Genomic DNA, 20,121 nt, shown 5'->3' with positions numbered 1-20,121 from the left:
CAAATTATCATGACTATGTCTGATGGTCTGTGGGACAGCACTTTCATACTGAAACTTACATTTCATGGACAGCAAATTTTGTTTGGTAGGCATGAACCCATTACATCTCACAGACTGTGCTGCCAACCATTTAAAATTAGTGCTTCACACAGTTCCCAGAGCCAGTACAAGAAACCATGAAGTAGAAGGTGAACCCTCTCATTTTAGAGGGTTTAGCCCTTTAAAATATATCCCTGGGCCTCCGTGGTGGCGTAAGGGGTTAAGACACAACCTATGACATTATCTGCAGCCACTGCAGCACAAGTTCGATCCCCAGCCAGGGAGATACCCACATGGTGCAGCAGACCTCACCTGTCTCACCTGCTGTTCCCCTCAACAATGTATTTCGTCAGTCTGCCTGTTCTGTTCCCCACTCCTCTGTCTCTGGTGAATTCTCTCACCCCCCCACACCTCTGGCCTGTACCCCAGTTCTTGTATGCATAAATAAATAAATATTTTTAAAAATGCATCCCCTATTCCCTATCCTTACTGTTCCACATGCATATATATTGTGTGTATTTGCATATATATGTATATATGTATATATAGGATATATAGATATATATTTATGCCTAAGTGGGATTCTATTGAGGAGAGTCATCTTTCTCCACTTGCAAGGAATATAATGTGCAATGTACATTTTAAATGTAACATTGAAAACTTCACATGCTCAGAGGCCTATGAACAATAATTGTTTTAGATAAGAGTTTATGTTTTTGTTTGTGGTTTTTTTGGTAAACAAATAGAAACATAAAGTACAATGGCTTCATTTAACCATATTAGTGATCTATAAAGCACCCCAAGGGCCCTTAGAGCGACAAACCAGCTATATGACTGTAGCATTAGCACTCTGCACAGACACTCATAAGGGCATCATGTCGATCTCAGCAAAATAAGTATTCCATTTCAGGTATGCTTATGGCTATAGAGACATTCCTTTTATTTTAAACTATGAATTCTGAGCTCTCCATTTCATTTTCAACATTTAATTAGGCAAATTCAGAAGGATTAGTGGAATCATTTACACATTGTTTTCACACATTTCCTGTTAGCTTTCTAGAATATTACAATTGTCATACATTTTCAAATTTCAGAGGAAACACCCATTTCTACTGGTTTTCAAGGTCAGCAGTAAGGTTGTGGTTTTCAAATAACATCTGGAAAGAAACTCAGAATAAGGGAAAACAAAATGGTAGACACCCAATTCCAGAGCCCTCACTGTACAATGCCCTGGGTTTTAGGCCCCATCATAAGCCCAGATGTAGAAAGTTCTTAGTGGATTGCTAGTCATCTGGCCTTTAGCCAAAATAGCAGGAAAGTATTGTGTTGAATTCATATTCCAACAGAGTTTAGAGGTTTTTCTAATATTAGTACTCACCCCAGTGAAAATGATTATCATACTAGCAGAGAAATAGATTCAATATTCTCTCATCTATGAAGTTTTTTGTTGTCAGGTTGTTGGTATTTTTCACAGATTTAGTTACAAGATTGTAACTTCATTTTCCTGGGTTTTAGTTCAACTCTTCCCTTCCCATTGGAACTTCCTCAGTGGAAAATGGAGATGTTTCTTTATTTTTGAGCCTCACTTCCTGTTACAGACAGAACAGAGCCTCATCCACTCTATCGTCCTCAGAAGAACTCCAAGGACCAAGGTGTTCCAGGCCCTAATCCTCTGTTCCACGAAGGGCACTGGGCCCACTGACCACTTTTCCTGCTCCTGGGATCTGCAAGTACATACACCAACTCCAGAAGGGGCATCTCCTTAGGGCTTTCCCTCACTGCCTTGTAGGGGAGCAAACTCTGCAAATATCGGTCACCCCAAAATATGTCTTTGACAAAAGGTTGATTTCATGGAAAGGGCTCTGAGGCTGGGTGGAGGTTGATTTTGGAAAAAAAAAATATATATATATTTATATGTATGTGTGTGTGTGTATATATATATATATATATATATATATATATATATATATATATATATAAACTTCTCTTTTTGAAGGCCCCCTCCCTTATTTCTTTTCAATGAAGAAGGCAGAATGCAAGTCTGCTTATCTTTCCTACTGTGCCTTCCTTGATAAACCTTCTAACTAAACTTCCACTTTCTCTCCCCCGAGTCTCTCCAGTCTTAGCTAAGTTATTTAAGACGGCATCTGTAGCAGGCTTAGTTGCTCAGTCATGCTGGGTCTCCTCCATGTGTACAGGAAGCAAAATGTTATTATTCAACTTTTTAATGTTTTCTCTTATCAACCTGTCTGATGCTTGCTTGATTATTTGCCAGCCTAGAAGAATTCAGAGGGGCAGAGGATGATTTCCTTTGTGCCCCAACAACATATAGAGTGCTTATTATGTTATTATGTTATGTCATCATCTTTATCATCATCATCATCATCATCGTTAAATGAAGCTATGTATACTGTTTCCATTTGTATAGAAGAAACACAAAATAACATGAATGTTGAGCTGAAGAATCTGGGTATACGCTGGAGGCGCAGGGGTGAAGGAATTCACCAGAGACAGAAAACAAAAGGGGGGTTCATTGAAATACACTGCTTAGAGGAGCAGCAGGCAAGACAGGAGAGGTCCTCTGCGCTGACAGAGGGTCCCGAAGCTCTATTTATACTCCAGGTGTCAGTAATGGGCTAGATATCTAGCCTTGGGTGGGTCCTGACTCGCCATCTGGATCATCTGCTTAATGGCCCAGCTCCCATGGCTGTCCCAATTCCTCTTACCCATTCAAGTTTTCCAAACTTACCTGCTGGGCAAGGAGTGAGGACTTAGTTTTTAGCCTTAGATTATTGTCATGACACCATGACAATAATTTATAGTTTGGAGAATGATCTGTAGCCCATAGACCCATAAGAAGTTGAAGGTACACAGTCAGCGTGGAGTCTGGAATATAGTAAACACTCCATGATAGTTATCCATATAATCATAATTATTATTGCTGTGATAATTGTTCCTAAAATAAGCAGTTAAATCTTTTACCTTTTAAAAGTTTTACCAAATGTGTAAATAAGAAAAGTTGTAACAGTATAATGTAAAAAGGGGAGGTCCTATGTTCTCTGCTCTACCTAGTGAAGAGTGGAGCTGAGGATAAGCTAAAAACCACTTGGGAGAGAAGTCTTAGAACTGGAGGGGGCACATAGAACAATGAGACACATGAAGAACAGCCTTGCTTGCTTCTCAGCCTGGGGCTTGCACAAGAAACTTGGGGGACATGAAAGAAGACACATGGGAGAGACAAGAGAGATACATGGGAAGACTGATAATGGCAGCCTTTATCTTGACCTGTACTTTGATTTGCTCCTTTCCTTCCACACTTTCCTGGTTTCTTCTGCCCCTTTCCTATAGTTCCCGGCAGAAGGTGCCTTAGACTTGTGGCAAGCTTTTCGGCCTCAATGGCCCTGCTTTGAGCCAAACCTGTTTGGCTGGCATTTATCCACAAGGATAGGTAATTTTGGGTATTTTATTGGAAACTGTTACCCATTCTTCTCTTTATTGAACACAAATTCTATTCAAGTTTTTTCTATTGAAGTTCTTACACACTAACAGTATGTCTTGTCTTTATGAGGCAGATGGCAGAAACTACTTACAGCATACAAGGTTTGGGGCTGCCAGGGTGCCCTTCATTCTGTCTTCTAACAAACTGACAAGTATAGGGAAATGACAAAAGTTTAAGAATCTTAAAATAATCTTTAGAAGTAATGAGTTCACTTTTCCTTGATCATTTATTTGTAAAAGTGGGGCTCACCAAAATACCCTTCTTCTGAGCCCTCTGTAGGGTAACAGTGCACCAAGGACCTAAATGAAAGCAAACCTGTGGATACCTTCTTTGGCAAATGAGCAATTCCTATCCTAGGAACCTGCAGGCTGGGTGATTTCCATTCTTCCGGGATTCTATTCAGCTTACTATGTATATTCCTTACTTTATTTAATTAATATACCTATTCTCACGTGAATAAAGTCTTGGAGAAGTAATAAAAATTTACATCCAATTGTTCAACTATCTTAAGACAGAGAGTCATTCAACTCGGGTCTTAATCACCTGATTCTTTTTTTAAAGATTTATTTATTAATGCATTCAAGAACTGGGGTACAGGCCAGAGGTGCAGGGGATGAAAGGATTCACCAGAGACAGAGTGGGGAGCAGAACAAGTTGATTGACTGAAATACACTGTTGTCTGGGGATGAAACTCATGCTGCAGTAGTTGCCGATAGCTTCACAGTGCTGATGCTTAAACCTTTGCACCACCAGGGAGGCCCCTGATTATTTTCTTAACCACAGAACTATTACGGAAGAAAGGAATGAGTTGTGGAAGCCATTCATATCTAACGGAGACTTAGGGTGAAACAGAGTACGCCTGTACCAGACAGCAGCACAGGGAATCACTCAAAAGAAAGCATGAAATACCTCATAGGAACCCTGGAATCAAAGCATCCACATCAAAGCCCTGTCCATTCAAAGATGAGACATTGTGGGTCTCTCAGGTATCATTTACTTCCTTCAAAACCTGCTAATTTTTCCTTTATTGATGAAACTTCCTTCCAATATTATCAACCAGCATTATTTAGTAGTGAGGAATGAGACCAATCCACCAGGCTGGGATATCCAGGTAGGTTTTTAGGGAGAGGGGGACTGAGAGAGAGTTTGAAGACATGAGTTGGGAGAAGGGATAAGGAATCTCAGAACAACTGAAATATCCACTTAATATCCAGTGGATCTTCTGTGCTAGCTTCTTTGACACAAGGATATAGCATCAGTGAATCTTTGAGATTTTATATTTGGACTTTTTCTTCTACCAAAAGGAAGCATTAATTGACAATTATCTAGCTTGCAAAAAAATGAAGAAGCAAATTGCAGTGGCTTAGTACTTTTTTAATCTTCAAAGGCGAATTGTTAAAATTTATCCTTGAGACGTATCTTAACTTGTGTATGGCATACCATACAGTGACTTACAGACTCTCACTCAACCAGATAATTTCTTCACTTTGATTTTCCTTTTATGCAAAATAAAGATGAAAGATGCCCAGATCGTCTATTTAATCACAATTTTGTTAGAAAATATGAAGAAAGAAAAATCTTCAATTTAGATCAAACTGACATAAAATATGCCCCACTAGGCTTGGAGATTGATGAAATAGGTTAAGAGGGTTAAGCATACTATTCAACAATTTCCTTTAGAAATCTTAGATGAAAAATTTCTCTCAAGTAAAATGATTCAATATAAATATGAATTCCCTGAAGCTCTTGTCTATTAAATGTGTAAATATCATGATAGCATCTGTTTTCTCTAAATTTATAGTGTTTCTATAATTAGACAATTTGAAGTTACAAGAAAAGGAAAATACATGGCGAAATAGTAAAAACTTTGTGAATTCCATTTTAATACTGTCACTGCTTTTTGGTAAACAAAATCTTCAACCTTTGTGACTTTAAGGTACATGTTGGTTTAAACAGTTCCAGTATCTTTCTTACACATAGGAAAAAGAAAAATCTGTCTCTCTAGCCACTTCTAAGCTCTCTTGTCCAGACCTTTATGTGTGGTTACTGTGGGCACAACAGGACTTAAGTTAGCACCTTTTATAAGTGAGTTTCTTAAAAAAAAAAAGTTATAGACTAAAGTCACCTTTTAGGTTTGCATCTCAGTAGGTTGATAAAAATGTTTTTGCTAGACTGTTTAGCCTAAAAATTTGCAATGGTCTTATTAGTTCCACTATGATATAATAACTCTTTAAACGTAAAAGGACTACTGAATCATTTCATTCAAGTCATAAAAGAGCATATAGTAAAATTAATAGAGCTTGTTTAGATATAGTGACCGTATCAATCAAATGTTAATTATGCCTACATAATTTTTTTTGGTATATTCCTAGAAGCATAAGCAGGTGCCAAATAAATAAATTATAAATACATATTTTATCACGAGTGATGTCAAGACAATATAACAAAAAGAGAAAGAATCATGACAAATAGACATATCTCCAATACTTTTAAGAACCAACCAAACCTCAAATATTTTAAGAAAATAATAAGATTTTCTTACTAAGTATAGGTATTATCATAAAAGATATTATATAGTTATTATAGTTTTTGGCTTTTACTCTGAAAGATCAAATTTCAGAATTTTGTTCATAACTTTCTCACATTCACATTTTTTGTTCTAGGTTTCTCACATTCTAATTCAATAAGCAGTCAAACCTCATTTAACCCATTATCCAAGTCATGTATCAGAAACACAAATGACCTTATTAAAGAACAAGAACTAAAAACATTTTCAATTCCTGCTAAATAAATGTTAAATACATTTAAATCAAATATTTTCTCAATACAGGATAATGCAGTCTAGAAGTTAGTATTAGATAAATTCATGCTTCTCCATATTGGTTTGATGATTTTATTAACCTGCAGCCAAGAAAAAAAATCTGTTTGTCCAAATTATTTTTCTCAAAATCTATCAGAATTAGATTGGCCTGACTGATTTTGGTATGAAAAACTAGTAATAAAATAGAACAACTTTATTAAACTAACCTCATTCACTTGTTTTTTGTCCAGATGAAACACTTGACCAGAACTTGTAGAAGCAATTTCTTCATACACTTTATATCCAATATGACCCCTGTCATCACAATCTCCAGTGAGCACAAATACTACCTATCATTTTTTAAAAAAAAAGACAATTAAAAGATTTTTCAGAATTCAATATTTATTTATTCATTACATATTATGTGTCAACATAGAACTAGACAAGTTAACACACTACCCTCTCTGTATTCCTCCTTGTATCCATGCAGTTTATCAAAAGTTTGAAGTTCCTTTCACTATAGACGTGGAGCCTAAATTTGTCAACTTTGATTATGTGATGTGCTTGGGCAAGTAGCACAATGAAAAAGGCACCTTCTACAAATATAAGGCTAGACTGAAGAGATCCTCTGTGTATTTCTAGTTGATCTCGAGTGTTTCTGCCATGGGTGTGAGAAGTACATTTCTAAACTAGCCTACTGGTTTCATAAAGAGGCTGAGAAAACCCAAGAGGCAAAGATACAACAGTCCAGAGACCAGCACAGATGAATTAAACCCAGACTATTCTGTCTACACACAGATGAACAAGGCAGATCTAGATCAACAGTGTTCTGCAAACATGTGAGAAATAACTGTTTACTGTTTTAAGGCTGTGAGAAAACATGTTGCTAATTGATACAATGAGTAACTCTGATTAAGATTCCACCTATCAGGGGTCATTTGAAATTCAGGCCATTTTTAAGGCTCTTTTTTTGTCAATTATAAGGATAAGCACCTTAATTAAACACTTCTCTATTGAAAAACATGGCATTCATATGCTAGGCGCCAATAACACCTATATGACACCTACATATATGCATCAGTAAATGAAAACATTGATATTTGACACATAACAGGAAAGGAAGCCTCCCATTCTATGTTCCTGATAGATGGGAATGTATGAGTGTTCATGCTACTTACTTGTGACTGTTTCTGTTGGATAAGCTGCAGCACCTCATGAGTGAGCCGATAATCCTTGGACCGAGCATCCGTGAAGACATAGATGAAAGAACCAGGAAGAGAAATTTCCAAGGCAATTTTTATGGCTCCAATACTCATTTCTGGACAATCACCACCACCCTGTTAAGGAGCAGAGTGCAAAAATGAAACTGTTCCATCAGCAGGAAAAAAAGGGCTATTTGAGTGATAGCAAGTTGCCTTAGAAGCTTTAGAACCAAATAAGTTCTCTTCAATATTATTTGCTGTCAATTTGCCACCAGTATGTGGCAATTTGCACATGGCAATTTTTCACATCAGGCTTATTTTGCCACCAGCATGCAAGCACCCTGGCATAGCTCCAAGACCCCACATTTCTGCTCAAATGTCACCCACCAGAAAAGCCTTCTATGACTACATTTTATAAAGTACACCACACTTGTCAACCCCTTCATATTTTTTATACTTGCTTTATTTTTCCTATGAACTCAATCTCTATTGTCTTTTCTACTTGAATAAAGTCAACATATTTTCTGAAACAAAAATTGTCCTCACCCTAAGAGGAATTCTGGTCTCATTTATTTCCTTCAAAAATATAAAAATTTATAGCTACAATTGTGAGCATGTTATATCTACAGTTTTACACTTAATATTTTATTTTAGGAATATAATTTTTAAGTTTCTATGGGAGTAACATTAGTTTATAACATTACATAGGTCTCAGGTATACAACTTTATTTTTATTTTAAAGATTTATTTATTTATGCATACAAGAACCAGGGTATAGGCCAGATATGCCGGAGGGTGAGAGGATTGACTGGAGACAGAGCAAGGAACAGAACAGGCAGACTGACTGAAATACATTGCTGAGGGGAGCAGCGGGCAAGACAGGAGAGGTCTGCTGCACTATGTGGGTATCTCCCTGGTTGGCCAGAATCGAATCCACACTGCAGAGGCTGCAGAGAGCTTCACAATGCTGTGTTCAACTGCCTGCACCACCAGGGAAGCCCTATACAACTTTATAAATCAACATCTGTATATACTACATTACGTATACTACTAACGGACTAATTCCATCCTTCACCATATAATTGACCCCTTTTACCCTGCTTCTATTTCCATGTCATCAACATATTTTAAGATCACAGGTTTTAATGACTACATAATATTCTATTAGGTCTACATCCCATAATTTTGTCACCATGTCTCTACTGATGAATATTAAGGCTCTTTCAAATTTTCCTCTATTACAAATATAAATACAAAATTATTCTAAGTATATATGACCTATATTATATCATGTCTGATTATTTTCCTATCATGAATGTTAATAACTATAGGGCCAAGGGAATGGTTTTTCAACCCTATGCTTTGAGCAATGAATAAGATTCTAGTTTATAAGGAGAGAAAACAAACAAATTAAAAGCAGGACAGCTTGGGGTCATGGGCAACCTTGAAGTAAAGGACTAAAGTCATTAAGGTGTGCAGCCAGCAGCATATTCAAAGAATAGGAAATAGTTTCATCAGAAACAGAATAATATCTGCAGAATTTAAGAATTAAGACCCCTTTCTCAAAAAGAAAATAGTAACTTGATGAAAAGGACAGGGTTTTATCTTTGAACTCTGAAATTCTATTTGGTTCTCCTATGGGGCTTTCTCCAGGCTCCAGCCTCAGATTCTCAGACACATATCCTGAGCACCCCAGATTCAATCAAGGTCCCAAGAAACAAAAATTAGAACTGTTTACATTGCAGTCTGGACAAATTAGAGAATCTTGTATTGGATCCCTCTCAAAATGTATAGCCTTTGAGTACTAGTCATTAAATGGGCTAGAAGAGAAGAGAAATTATTGTAAATTCCCTATTATAAATTGAGAGAGCCTTTAAATATTATGTCACTTTCTTAGTGATAGGTACTGAAAGCTATAGTAACTTGATTTTCAAATTTGAGATGATATAAGCTATAGATTCCCAGAAAGTTACTGAGTTATAAAACTCTTCTATATTTGTGGAACTTATCTCATGTCCTCTATCACTTATGTGTATTTTTCATGCCTTTAGTTGAACAGGGAAGACTGCTCTCAATGATTTGTATACTTGTATCTTTAGAGAAATTATCTCTCAAGCTTCAGTTTTCAATTTTTAATGGCCCATTACACATGTACTCCTGAATGTTGTAAGGGTCTCCATAATTCAATGCATCTAAAATGGAACTCATTATATCGTTCTCCAACATGTTATCCCTATATTTGTTTGTTGATGTTACCATCTGCCTTAACATTCAGGTTCCAAATGTGAATCATCACTGACTCCTCCTATATCCTTCACCTAAGCACTGGTCACACCATATTCCTTCTACTCCTAAGATGAATCTGTCCCTTCCCTTCCTCTTCCTACAATGCACTCTTCTTACTGTTGATTTCATTACAAGTATAAGCTCCTATCTAATCTTCTGCTCCTTCTATTACCAAACTTTATTTTCCCCTGTAGTAAAGACATATAAATATATCATTTATTCCTACTTAAAATCCTTCACTAACAACTTGTGTTGTATCAAATTATCTTTCTATTTTCTATCTCCTGCTGCTCTCTCTCCACAAGTTGTTTTGTTTCTGCTGAAACTATTTCCTGTTCTTTGAATATGCTGCTGGCTGCACACCTTAATGACTTTAGTCCTTCCATTCAAGTGATTTTTCTACTACTTTGTATCTAAAACATTTGTCACAAATCTAGATTTTTCCATTTTCTATAAGCTTTTTGAAGGCAGAAACTGCTTTGCTGTGTCTTTGAACCCTCAGGTCATAGTATTTGCCAGCATAAAAAAATCACTGAGTAAATATTTGTCAAATTAGACTTTTTTTGGTCAAAAGTTGAGATAATCTGCTTTCCTCTCTTTAAAACTTTCTCTTTTCTTCCAGTCAGTCATACTTCCTTGCTCTACAGATGTACTGTTATACCCTTTACTCTTTAATGATCCATAAAATAATTTCCTTTGTGTAATGGTTATTTGGGAAATTATCTCATGCAACAAATACCCTCACTGAGCACCTGTGTGCTAGGAATGTGGGAAAGAGATACTGGGCACATTAGTAATTTTAGTCTGTTGTGTGGGAATAATTTTTACTTTGGCCACCTTTGCATATTTATAATGGATATTTGGGTTTATGCAAAAAGTTTAAATTACTGATGTATTTTTTAAAAGTTTAAACAAAAATACTCCTCTATGCTCATATTGTACAACTGATTATGAATCATGATATGAATCATGATATAATTTATCCATTCCCCAAACAGTTGCTGAACATAATTGACTGAAATTTAAATTAGGAAATGAAAGAAGTATTAATTTTATATTTTATATTGATGACATGTTAAAACATCTTGGATACATTGGGTTAAATGGATTTTTTAAATTAATTTCAACTTTTAAAAAATGACTTATGTGGCTCATATATTTTTGTTGGACAGCACTGCTTCAGAATGATATGCTTGGCTTAATAACCTAGACTTTATTCTAGATTAATATCTACAAAGTAGATGCATTGACCCAAACATTCTCCACGAACTTTATTTCCTATCAGAAGTTATTAGAAACAAAAATTCAAGTTGCTTTAATCTACTAAAGGTCAGGAATCAAGATACGATCTACCTAAAAAAACCACAGATTATTGATTTTGGTTAAATAGTGTACAAATTTTATAAATAAAGTTTTCATATTTATACATAGCTATACAAATTATAATTCTATTGATGGTTATAACTTACTAAGTTGTGAAAGGCACTTCAGATAGAAAAAATCAATACTGGGGCCTCCCTGGTGGTGCAAAGGGCTAAGCACAGCACTATGAAGCTATCCATAGCCTCTGCAGGATGAGTTTGATACCCAGCCAGCCAAGGAGCTCCCCACATGGTGCACCTGACCTCACCTGCCACACCCACTGCTCCTCTCAGCAGTGTATTTTAGTCAGTCTGCCTGTTCTGCTCTCCTCTCTGTCTCTGGTGAATCCTCTCACCCCCTGCACCTCTGGCCTGTACCCCAGCTCTTGTATGCATAAATAAATAAATCTTCAAAAAAAAAAGAAAAAGTAAAAAGAAATACTGAAAAAGCAGAATTATGTCACCTTTCACAGTCATACACACACACACACACACACACACACACCCCCAGGATTTAACCCACATGTTTGTTACAGTGTTCCCCAAATTAGCAACTGATGTCTGATTTTTAAATGTAGCCAAAAAAGAGAACTGGTAAATATCCATGCTTATATATGAATCTGGCAAAGTCAGATACATTAGGTTGATTTGTGTCAAACTCATGTGGTATTTTAAATTTGAGGGCAAGGGATTGTGGTTAAAACTATAAAAATGAAGTACTTTAAGTTTTAAGGCCAAAGTTAAAAAAAAAATAACACTAAAAGTATTCTTTTTTGTTTTGACCTGAATACCAAATAGGAAAAAAGGGAAAATTACATACCATAAAACATCCTATGATGGAGAAATTTGGAATTGATGAAGTTGAATCTATGAAAAGCCTCATTAATTTAATTCTTCTACTTGTAATAAGGCACTCTATAAGAGCTTAGTGGATGGCTCCCTTGAGACAGTATTGTCACATACACTGTGTTACTCTCCATCAACAGATGATGTAGGTATCATTTTTGGCACATTTTATTTCAAACAGGGCATCTGGGATCACATAGCTAGTAGGTAAAGAGGAGAGATTTTAACTCATTTCTGTCTGGCCTAAGGGTTCATGGAAAATCCAGTGAGGGCTTTTATTATCTTTATCAATTTCTGTGGCTGCAAGCAAGTAGCTTGTCAGGGACATTACAAAAGCAGAGGAAGCTATTCCTATCCTTCCAGATGCCCATAGAATATTGTTCATTTTTCTATTGTAGCATTTCCTACATTGTGTTATAATTTATTTTTTCCTAGATCTTTGTTTGTCAAGTAATTTAGCAAGGGCTTCATTGTTGTTTAACAAATAAACAGATCGATGAATGAAAAGTAAGTAAATAAGTGAGTGAGATTGTGCAAAGAATCTTTATTTTTTTATTATACTTACTTATTTTCTTACATCATTGTTAATTTGAGCAAGGAATCTTGAAACAATCCATAAGCACTGTTGTTATAACTAACCTGAGCTTTACGCAAGCCTACTCCATCTCATTTCCTGTGATGTAATTCCAAAGCTAAGTCCCCTAAAAGTATGAATGTCGAAAGTTTCTCTTTAACCAACAATAATATATATAATATGTATATAATAATAATAATATGTATGATGTGTGTGTGTTATATTCGGTGGAATATAAAACTAATTCCTCCCATGTCCCATCTCTCTCAGTCTCTGTTTTGTCTCTTGGTCTCTCGCTTTCATCCTGGCATGCAGTCAGGTTTAATACTTAACAAAAGAAAACAAACACAGCTATGTAAATGTATCCCTCCAAACCACATAAATCTGCACACACATGAAAATGAAAGGTGTGAGGGAGTTGAAGTGCATAATGCATTGAATTACATAATTCCCTAAATGCATACAAGAAGGGTCTGACTTTGTTAACTTTGAGTTTTTATTTGAACACTAAAACATAATTAATTGGTACCAGTAGGCACATTCTTGCTCAGTATTTTGATATTCATCTTATCTCTACAATTCTACTGATGGTAACTATCTACTAAGTTGCCAAGACATTTCAGAGAGAAAAGAATTTGTGTTGAAAAAACAGAAACATCTGACCTTTCACAGTAAATGTTGCTCCTGGAATTAAAGGAAAAAATTATCTGTAACCTCAGAGTTACAGTGATAATTATGTAAAAAAAATAAATTCCTGGAAAGCAGTATTAAATAAGAATAAATAGAAACCCTATCAGTCAAGGGAGTAATAAAACATAGATAAAGGTGCCGTCTTTTCTAAATACAAGAGTGTGGGAGTGGCACTAGAATAAATTGAACCTTTAAACCTTGAGAGGAGCCGGTGAAAAATGAGGTCCCTGTCCAAAACCTAATGGGAAAATGTTCTTCAAACAAGGGATCAGAGAACAGGGAACACACTAATCTTGGAACAAGCATTTGCCTGGGCCTGCTCTTTCTCTTCTATTAACCCATTTCAATTCATCTATTCTCATTATCTATTTTCAATGAACTAGTGTTTACGCCAGTTGTTTTCCAGGTATGCCTAACTAAGCAATCAGAAAATGAGACTTCACTGGTAGGCTGAGACTTCACTGAGTCTAAAAGAATCTGTACTGGCATTGACAAACAGTGCATCCTACTAAGCCTGGTTTCAAAGTCAGACTGTATTCTTTTCACATGAAACACCCATTTCTTGAAATGCCTTATGTGTTTAACTTGCCCTTTACCTATAAAATTTTAGGAATGAAACTCAGTTGCAAGCTGAGCAAATGTTACAACCCTCAGTCTTCTTTCTTAAAACAATCCTCAGTTCTTTTTCTTAAAATACAGTTTTGCGATCCTATGACCAAGAAAACAGAATGTACATGTGGAAATCATTAGCCTGAATTGAATCTAATTTAAAGTTGCATCCAGGCAAGTATAAAATAAATCAGAATGACTACAGAGTCCTAGCTTCTCAGTGACATGTGCTGGGCTTCAACATTCATAGAAAATATGGAAAGATATACTACTACAGAGCTTTTCAGGGCCCAAAACTAAGATTTCCATAATTAACAACAAAAATGTTACAACCCAGGGATCCTGCTATGACACTCTTTACAGTGATCACCAAACAAGCTTTAAGAAGGTGGAATCCAAGCCAAAGTATCAGAGAACCGCTGACCTCCAGTCCACATGCATTAAAGGTGAACATTTACAACCATTTCCAGGCTTTCACACAATCACCTGTCGGCAGTAAGGCTCTAACTCTTTAGCAATTGATCTTTTCACTTGGGCATTCTTTCATGTTGGATCTTTGAAGGAGATGCAGTTCCCTTCAATTCAAGCAATCATAAACATACAATGTGTAGCAGGCACTCAATATTTTCATTAATAAACCAGAAAATAATGAGCCTTCATATTTTAAAACATTGCAAAATTTCATAATTCACATGAATTATAATGGGCCATGGTCCCTTCAAGAGACTGCATGAAGGCAACCATGCATAACAAAATATCATGTTATAGCTTCTAATTATGAAAAGATGTGGAAGTACACAGGGTTAATACTAGGCAAAAATGGGAAGCCAAGAAATGATGTCTTGGTATTCTCAGTCTCCAATTCAATACTTCTCTACTTCTTTTTTAAATTTTATGTATTTATTTATTTATTTATAATTGTTCATTTTTGTACAATGTTTGATTTCACCCCTCAGATGTAATCTCCATAAAATCCCCACCACCAAATCACCCATAGTCTCTTGTGCTCTTCCCTCCCCTGTTTTGGCCCCTGACCCCACCCCTCCCCTACTGTATGTATCAATTTATAGTTTGCTTGGAAATTTTGTCTTCTTTTTTTCTGACCCCTTGTTGAGTTTCCCTATATTCCTCCTGTAAGTGAAACCATCTGATATTTTTCTTTTCCCTTCTGACTTATTTCACTGAGCATAATCCCAGCTTCCTCCATGTTGCTGTGAGTAGCATGAGTTTATCTTTTTTGATTGCTGAGTAGTAACTCCTCTTTCCCCTTCAAGTACTCTACCATTTTACTGTGACCTCTTTTCCCCTCAAATTAATACATTATCCTGCTGCTTTATTGGGATAGATTCCTGGTCTGTCCTAACAGATGGCTCTTCTGTTTACTTGGGAAGAATGAGGCAGGAGGAGACAGGCTGAGGGTCTAAGGATGTCCAGATGGCCAATCAGCAGCTTACTCAAGGACTAGGCCTTTACTCTGTTTGTCCTTCCCCTGGGCAGGCTTCCTTTCTCCCCATCCCCCCTCTCCTAGGAAGTATCTCCCTCTTTCTTCTCCACTGCTCAGCTGCCTGCCCACTAAAATCTTCTGACAATCTGTTCCAACATTCACATATGGAGCATATTTGCTATTAACCTCATCATTGATTAGTTAAAGGATATTGCAGTACTGTGACTTTCATTTAATGTGATAAAATATTATCTTATGCAATTTTGTCTTGGGAAAAAAATCAATACAGAGCATTTTACTAATTAAATCATTATCATTTATGAGAGAAGTTTAAGACAGACAAAGTTCATGTGTCAAATCTTGGTGAACTAAGTACTAGATTATCCCAAATGAGGGGGAAATACACACACACACACACACACACATGACAAATGAGGATTCTTGAAAGTCAATGTGAATATAGGAGGATAGAGGCCTGTTTTGCATGGGATGAATTCAGGCATCATAGATCAGTTATTCCTCTTGTTCAACATTATTTTGTCTCATATATTTACCCTGCAATGAATTGCTTATTTACCTTTAAGAACATCCCCACATGTGCACACTTGTAAAGAAAATTAAGAAATTTCCCATCAAAATCCACATCCTTCCATATTAACCAGCTATATATCCTGCTCTGAAAAAGCCTAATAGTCAGCATATCCTTCTAAACTCTGTCCTATGTCCTTTGAAGTATATACCAACGATTATAAAGAAATCAACCAGTTATTTGCTTCTTGAAAGTCAATGTGAATATAGGAGGATAGGGGCCTGTTTTGCATGGTATGAATTCAGGCATCATAGATCAGTTAACAATCATAGATCCCAGGATGGATGGCAAGAAAGAGCCAAGCATTCCCCCCCAGTGCCTCTACTCTCCTATCTCAGTTCCATCTTTCACTCCTGAAGAATATAAGATAATTTTTCTCTAGAGAATCTAGCAGCAAACTATAGTTTTACTAGCTTCAGATTCCAAGTTTCAACTCTAACAATAAAAATAATCAAAACCTATAAATATGCATACAGTATAAATATTATCTTTCTGTCTCTTAAAATGCTCCTCGTTGTGTTTCTTTGAGGTGTTTGTGAGGTCATACCTAAATAAGTTAAAACACTAAGTAGCAAGAACATGTGCAGGAAAGGAAGTAGCTTTTTATTTATAATAACATTGTCACTTGCTATTTTGAAATTTTAGGTGCACCAATCATTCAGTGACCGGAGTTAGAAATGGAAGCTAAAATCTTGAAACAAAGGTACTTCATTGAGGATGAGACCAGCCCCAGACTTGCATCTGTCTTTAATCCTCTACTGCCCTACTTTCAAATAAAACACAAAGAGAGGTTATATAAATAAGTTAATTTGATTAGATTAATAAGGTTACTTAAAATAATATTTAGAAGGAAAGTAGCAAAGTGATAAAGGAAACTGACTTTGGCATTAAATACTTCCAGTTTTGCTACTTGCCAGACTGGTGACCTAAGACAGGTTGAGAAATTAATCTCAACACTTGAGTATCATTTGTAAAATGCAATAGAAATATTTGTGTGAGCTTGAACTAAAGTAATTATATTTAAAATAATTTCAAAGCCTTTTAAAAGGTACACATTCCACGATTATTGCTCCTTTATGGTAGAAACATTTAGTGATTATTTCCCTTATAAGAATTTAGAATGCTAGTAGTAGTAGTAACAGTAGTATTAATGGCTAACACATACTGAACTCTGATTTGGATCCAGAAGCTAGTTCTACTGTTCTGGAAGCTTTTATATATAATGTGAGTTAGACTCTTATCTTCCTAGACAGACATGTATATGTCATTTGTAAATCAAATGCATTAAGATAAACTTAAATGGAAATAAAACCTGCTTTCTGAAGCTGAATCATGTTCAATGAAAAATGAAAATCACATCTCTTACAGCTCTACTCTACCTACATGCTGACATAAAATCCCTCCCCTTTTCTTTCAAGTCAATTTTTTTATTTTTCTTTCTTAATTTTTTTGTTTTATATCAGTTTGATTATTTTCATTCGTTTAGGATTCATTAGAAATCTAGAGCATATGTAATATGCTTTCATGCCCTTTATCCTTGTATTTTAAAGAACAAAAAACATAAAAGCATGTGTAACAAAAAACGCATAACAACTTTTACATGATAGCATAGTTTAGGACACTAGAAATTAGATAAAGCATATACAAAGTTGGCAGAGGAAAATATTCTGAAATCACCATTATCATATCCCCTTCTTTTTCACAGTTATTGCCTATCTGGCTGTGGTTTTTCATGGATTTAATTCTAACATCAACTGCTAGGACTTTTCTACAGCAAAATATTTTCCCCCAATCTTCGTCTGTTACAGTTTAAATCCAGTGTTCTGTTTCTGTTAAAGAATGACAATAACTAGGTCTTAGTCTTCTTCATAACTTTATCTTATTGCTATGTGATAATGCTGTTCCACCTATTTTTAATTTTAATCTTCCTTTTTAAAAATTAAATTACTGAATCTTCACAAAGGAAAATCAAATTACATGTGAAACTTCTCAGTTTGGGGGGAACAACTATCTATATAAAAGTTAGAACTATAATTCCATTATTATAGAAATATCTTCTATTTTTTACATTTCAAATGTTTGACTAATGTGTTTTTTGTTCTTTAAAATACAAGGATAAAAGGCTTGAAAGCATATTACTGCCAACACCATTTTCTAAAAATCAACAAACTTTATAGCTTCTTATAAAGAATGTGACCCGAGGCAGGGCTTTGCACTGATATTTACAAGGATATTAATTCCCAAAGCTCTATGTGATTTGAATACCATTTGTTCTCATTTGTCTTCCCTTCTTTTCCCCAAGAGAAATCTCAGTTGCTTTTCAAGTTTTTTCTCTGTATTCCAGATAAAAGAGGATAAATCACAATAAAATTAATGTTCTAAATTTAATGATTTAAGTTTAGTGGGTTTTGGCTACATTTTTCTTAGAAAAATTTAAATTACTTTTCCTCAAGTTAATTCCATATCTCTGTAAGAAAAACAGCTGAGCCTAGTGTAATGTTAGTGGGTGATTAATTTATTTCAAACTGAATTTTCTTGTTTTCAAAACTATTACAAATATGAAAGGGATATTTTTAAAGTTTTTTTTTTTAATCCAAGTTGGTTTTAACAGGACTGCAATCTTAATGCTTTTGATATCAGTGACTTTGAGGAAGTTATTAGAAATGACAGGAAGGGAATTAAATAAGTGTATCTTGCGCTATTTTATGAAATTTTGGAAGCTTATTGTCTCGATTTATGAAATAACAAAATATTCTCCAAGCCAACACACAAAAAAAATATTCCTTTTTTTCAATAAGTTTTTAAAAAATATTTCTTTATGCATACAAGAGCTGGCATATAGGCCAGAGGTGTGTGTGTATGGGGGGTGGTGAGAGGATTCACCAGAGACAGAGAAGGGAACAGAAGAGGCAGATCGACTGAAATACACTGCTGAGGGGAGCAGTGGGCAAGGCAGGAGAGGTCTGCTGCACCATGTGGGTTTCTCTCTGGCTGGCCGGGGATCGAACTCGTGCCACAGAGGCTACGATTGCTTCATAGTGCGGTGTTCAACCCCTTGCACCACCAGGGAGGCCCAAAACATATTCTTTAAACTAGATGTTAAGTAATATAATCTAAAGTCTTTTCATGTTTAACCCTTACTTAATGAAAATTTTTGCCATTAATTTAAAAAAAGAATTCACTAGAAATTTTGAAAATAAAAACACTTTCATGGTAACCTCCATGCCTAGAACAGTGCCCAATGTCAAATGAAGGGCAAAGTAAATATTTGATTTCTTCCCAGGCTAGTTGTTCTACATCCTCTTGGATCCCCAAACAATGCAAAAAAAAAAAAAAAAATCTCTTGAAGTCAGCCCAGAGGAAACCACCAGAGAAATGGACACCAGCTTCCATTCCAGGGGAGAAAGAAAGATTATTTTCCTAAACAGAGATGCTACATGACCCTATGGAGTCATCGGTATCAGATTCCATTCCAGAGGGTGGGAAGGGAGGGCCCTGGTTAGGGAATCAATGCAGTATGAGTCAGAAGTTAGGATCCTCCACCCCCGGAGACAAATGGAGCAAAGAGAGTAGGGCACTCCCTGAAGATCTTTGAGAACAAAAGAAAGGGAGAGGCAGGAAATCAGGAAGGGCCCATGCCAAGTCTCATTGAGAATATAGGTACTTTCATTCTGGCCAGATATCCAAGAATATAATTTGGCTCTAATCTTGCAAATAAATAAATAAATGAGTACAGTAAATCCCTTCCTAATATTCTATCAGAAATGTTTATGTCTTTGCCCTTCTAAATATCTATGTAATGAAAATGTATTAGGCTTTTAAGGCATCTTTTATAATATCAAGTAATATTTAAATTATATTTGATATATTTTGTTGTTCAATTTTGACTGTTATATATTTTTTTTAATTTTTATAAATTTTATTTTTATATTCCCCATACAATTGCAACCCCTTATTTTGACCCCAATCCCTCCCTTCCCCACCCCCCACCTCTCATAGAGTGTCTCTGGTTCATAGTTTTTGTTGATTTTGATTTTCACTTTCTTATAGTTATTCATTTTCCTGGTCCCTCATTTAAGTTTTCTAGATTCCTGCTATGAGTGAGACCATCAAGTATTTTTTTTTTCCTTTCTGGCTTATTTTGCTGAGCATGATCCCTTCCAGCACCATCCGTGTTGCTGC

General features: G+C 35.7%; 1 protein-coding gene across 1 annotated transcript in view; it reads right to left on the bottom strand.

Moving 5' to 3' along the window:
- HMCN1 (hemicentin 1) overlaps nucleotides 1-20,121 on the bottom strand; it is a gene marked incomplete at both ends in the record, with an annotated part of 509,757 nt that overhangs the window by 375,111 nt on the left and 114,525 nt on the right. Inside the window, 2 exons of the mRNA XM_084251187.1 lie at nucleotides 6,566-6,688; nucleotides 7,517-7,675. Coding sequence (XP_084107313.1) covers nucleotides 6,566-6,688; nucleotides 7,517-7,675 — 282 coding nt within the window. The remainder of the gene's footprint in view (nucleotides 1-6,565; nucleotides 6,689-7,516; nucleotides 7,676-20,121) is intronic.

The sequence above is a fragment of the Talpa europaea genome (genome assembly GCF_964194135.1).
Source record: "Talpa europaea genome assembly, chromosome: 12".
In the NCBI taxonomy this organism is placed as follows: domain Eukaryota; kingdom Metazoa; phylum Chordata; class Mammalia; order Eulipotyphla; family Talpidae; genus Talpa; species Talpa europaea.
This window is presented reverse-complemented; position numbering and strand designations above follow the sequence as displayed.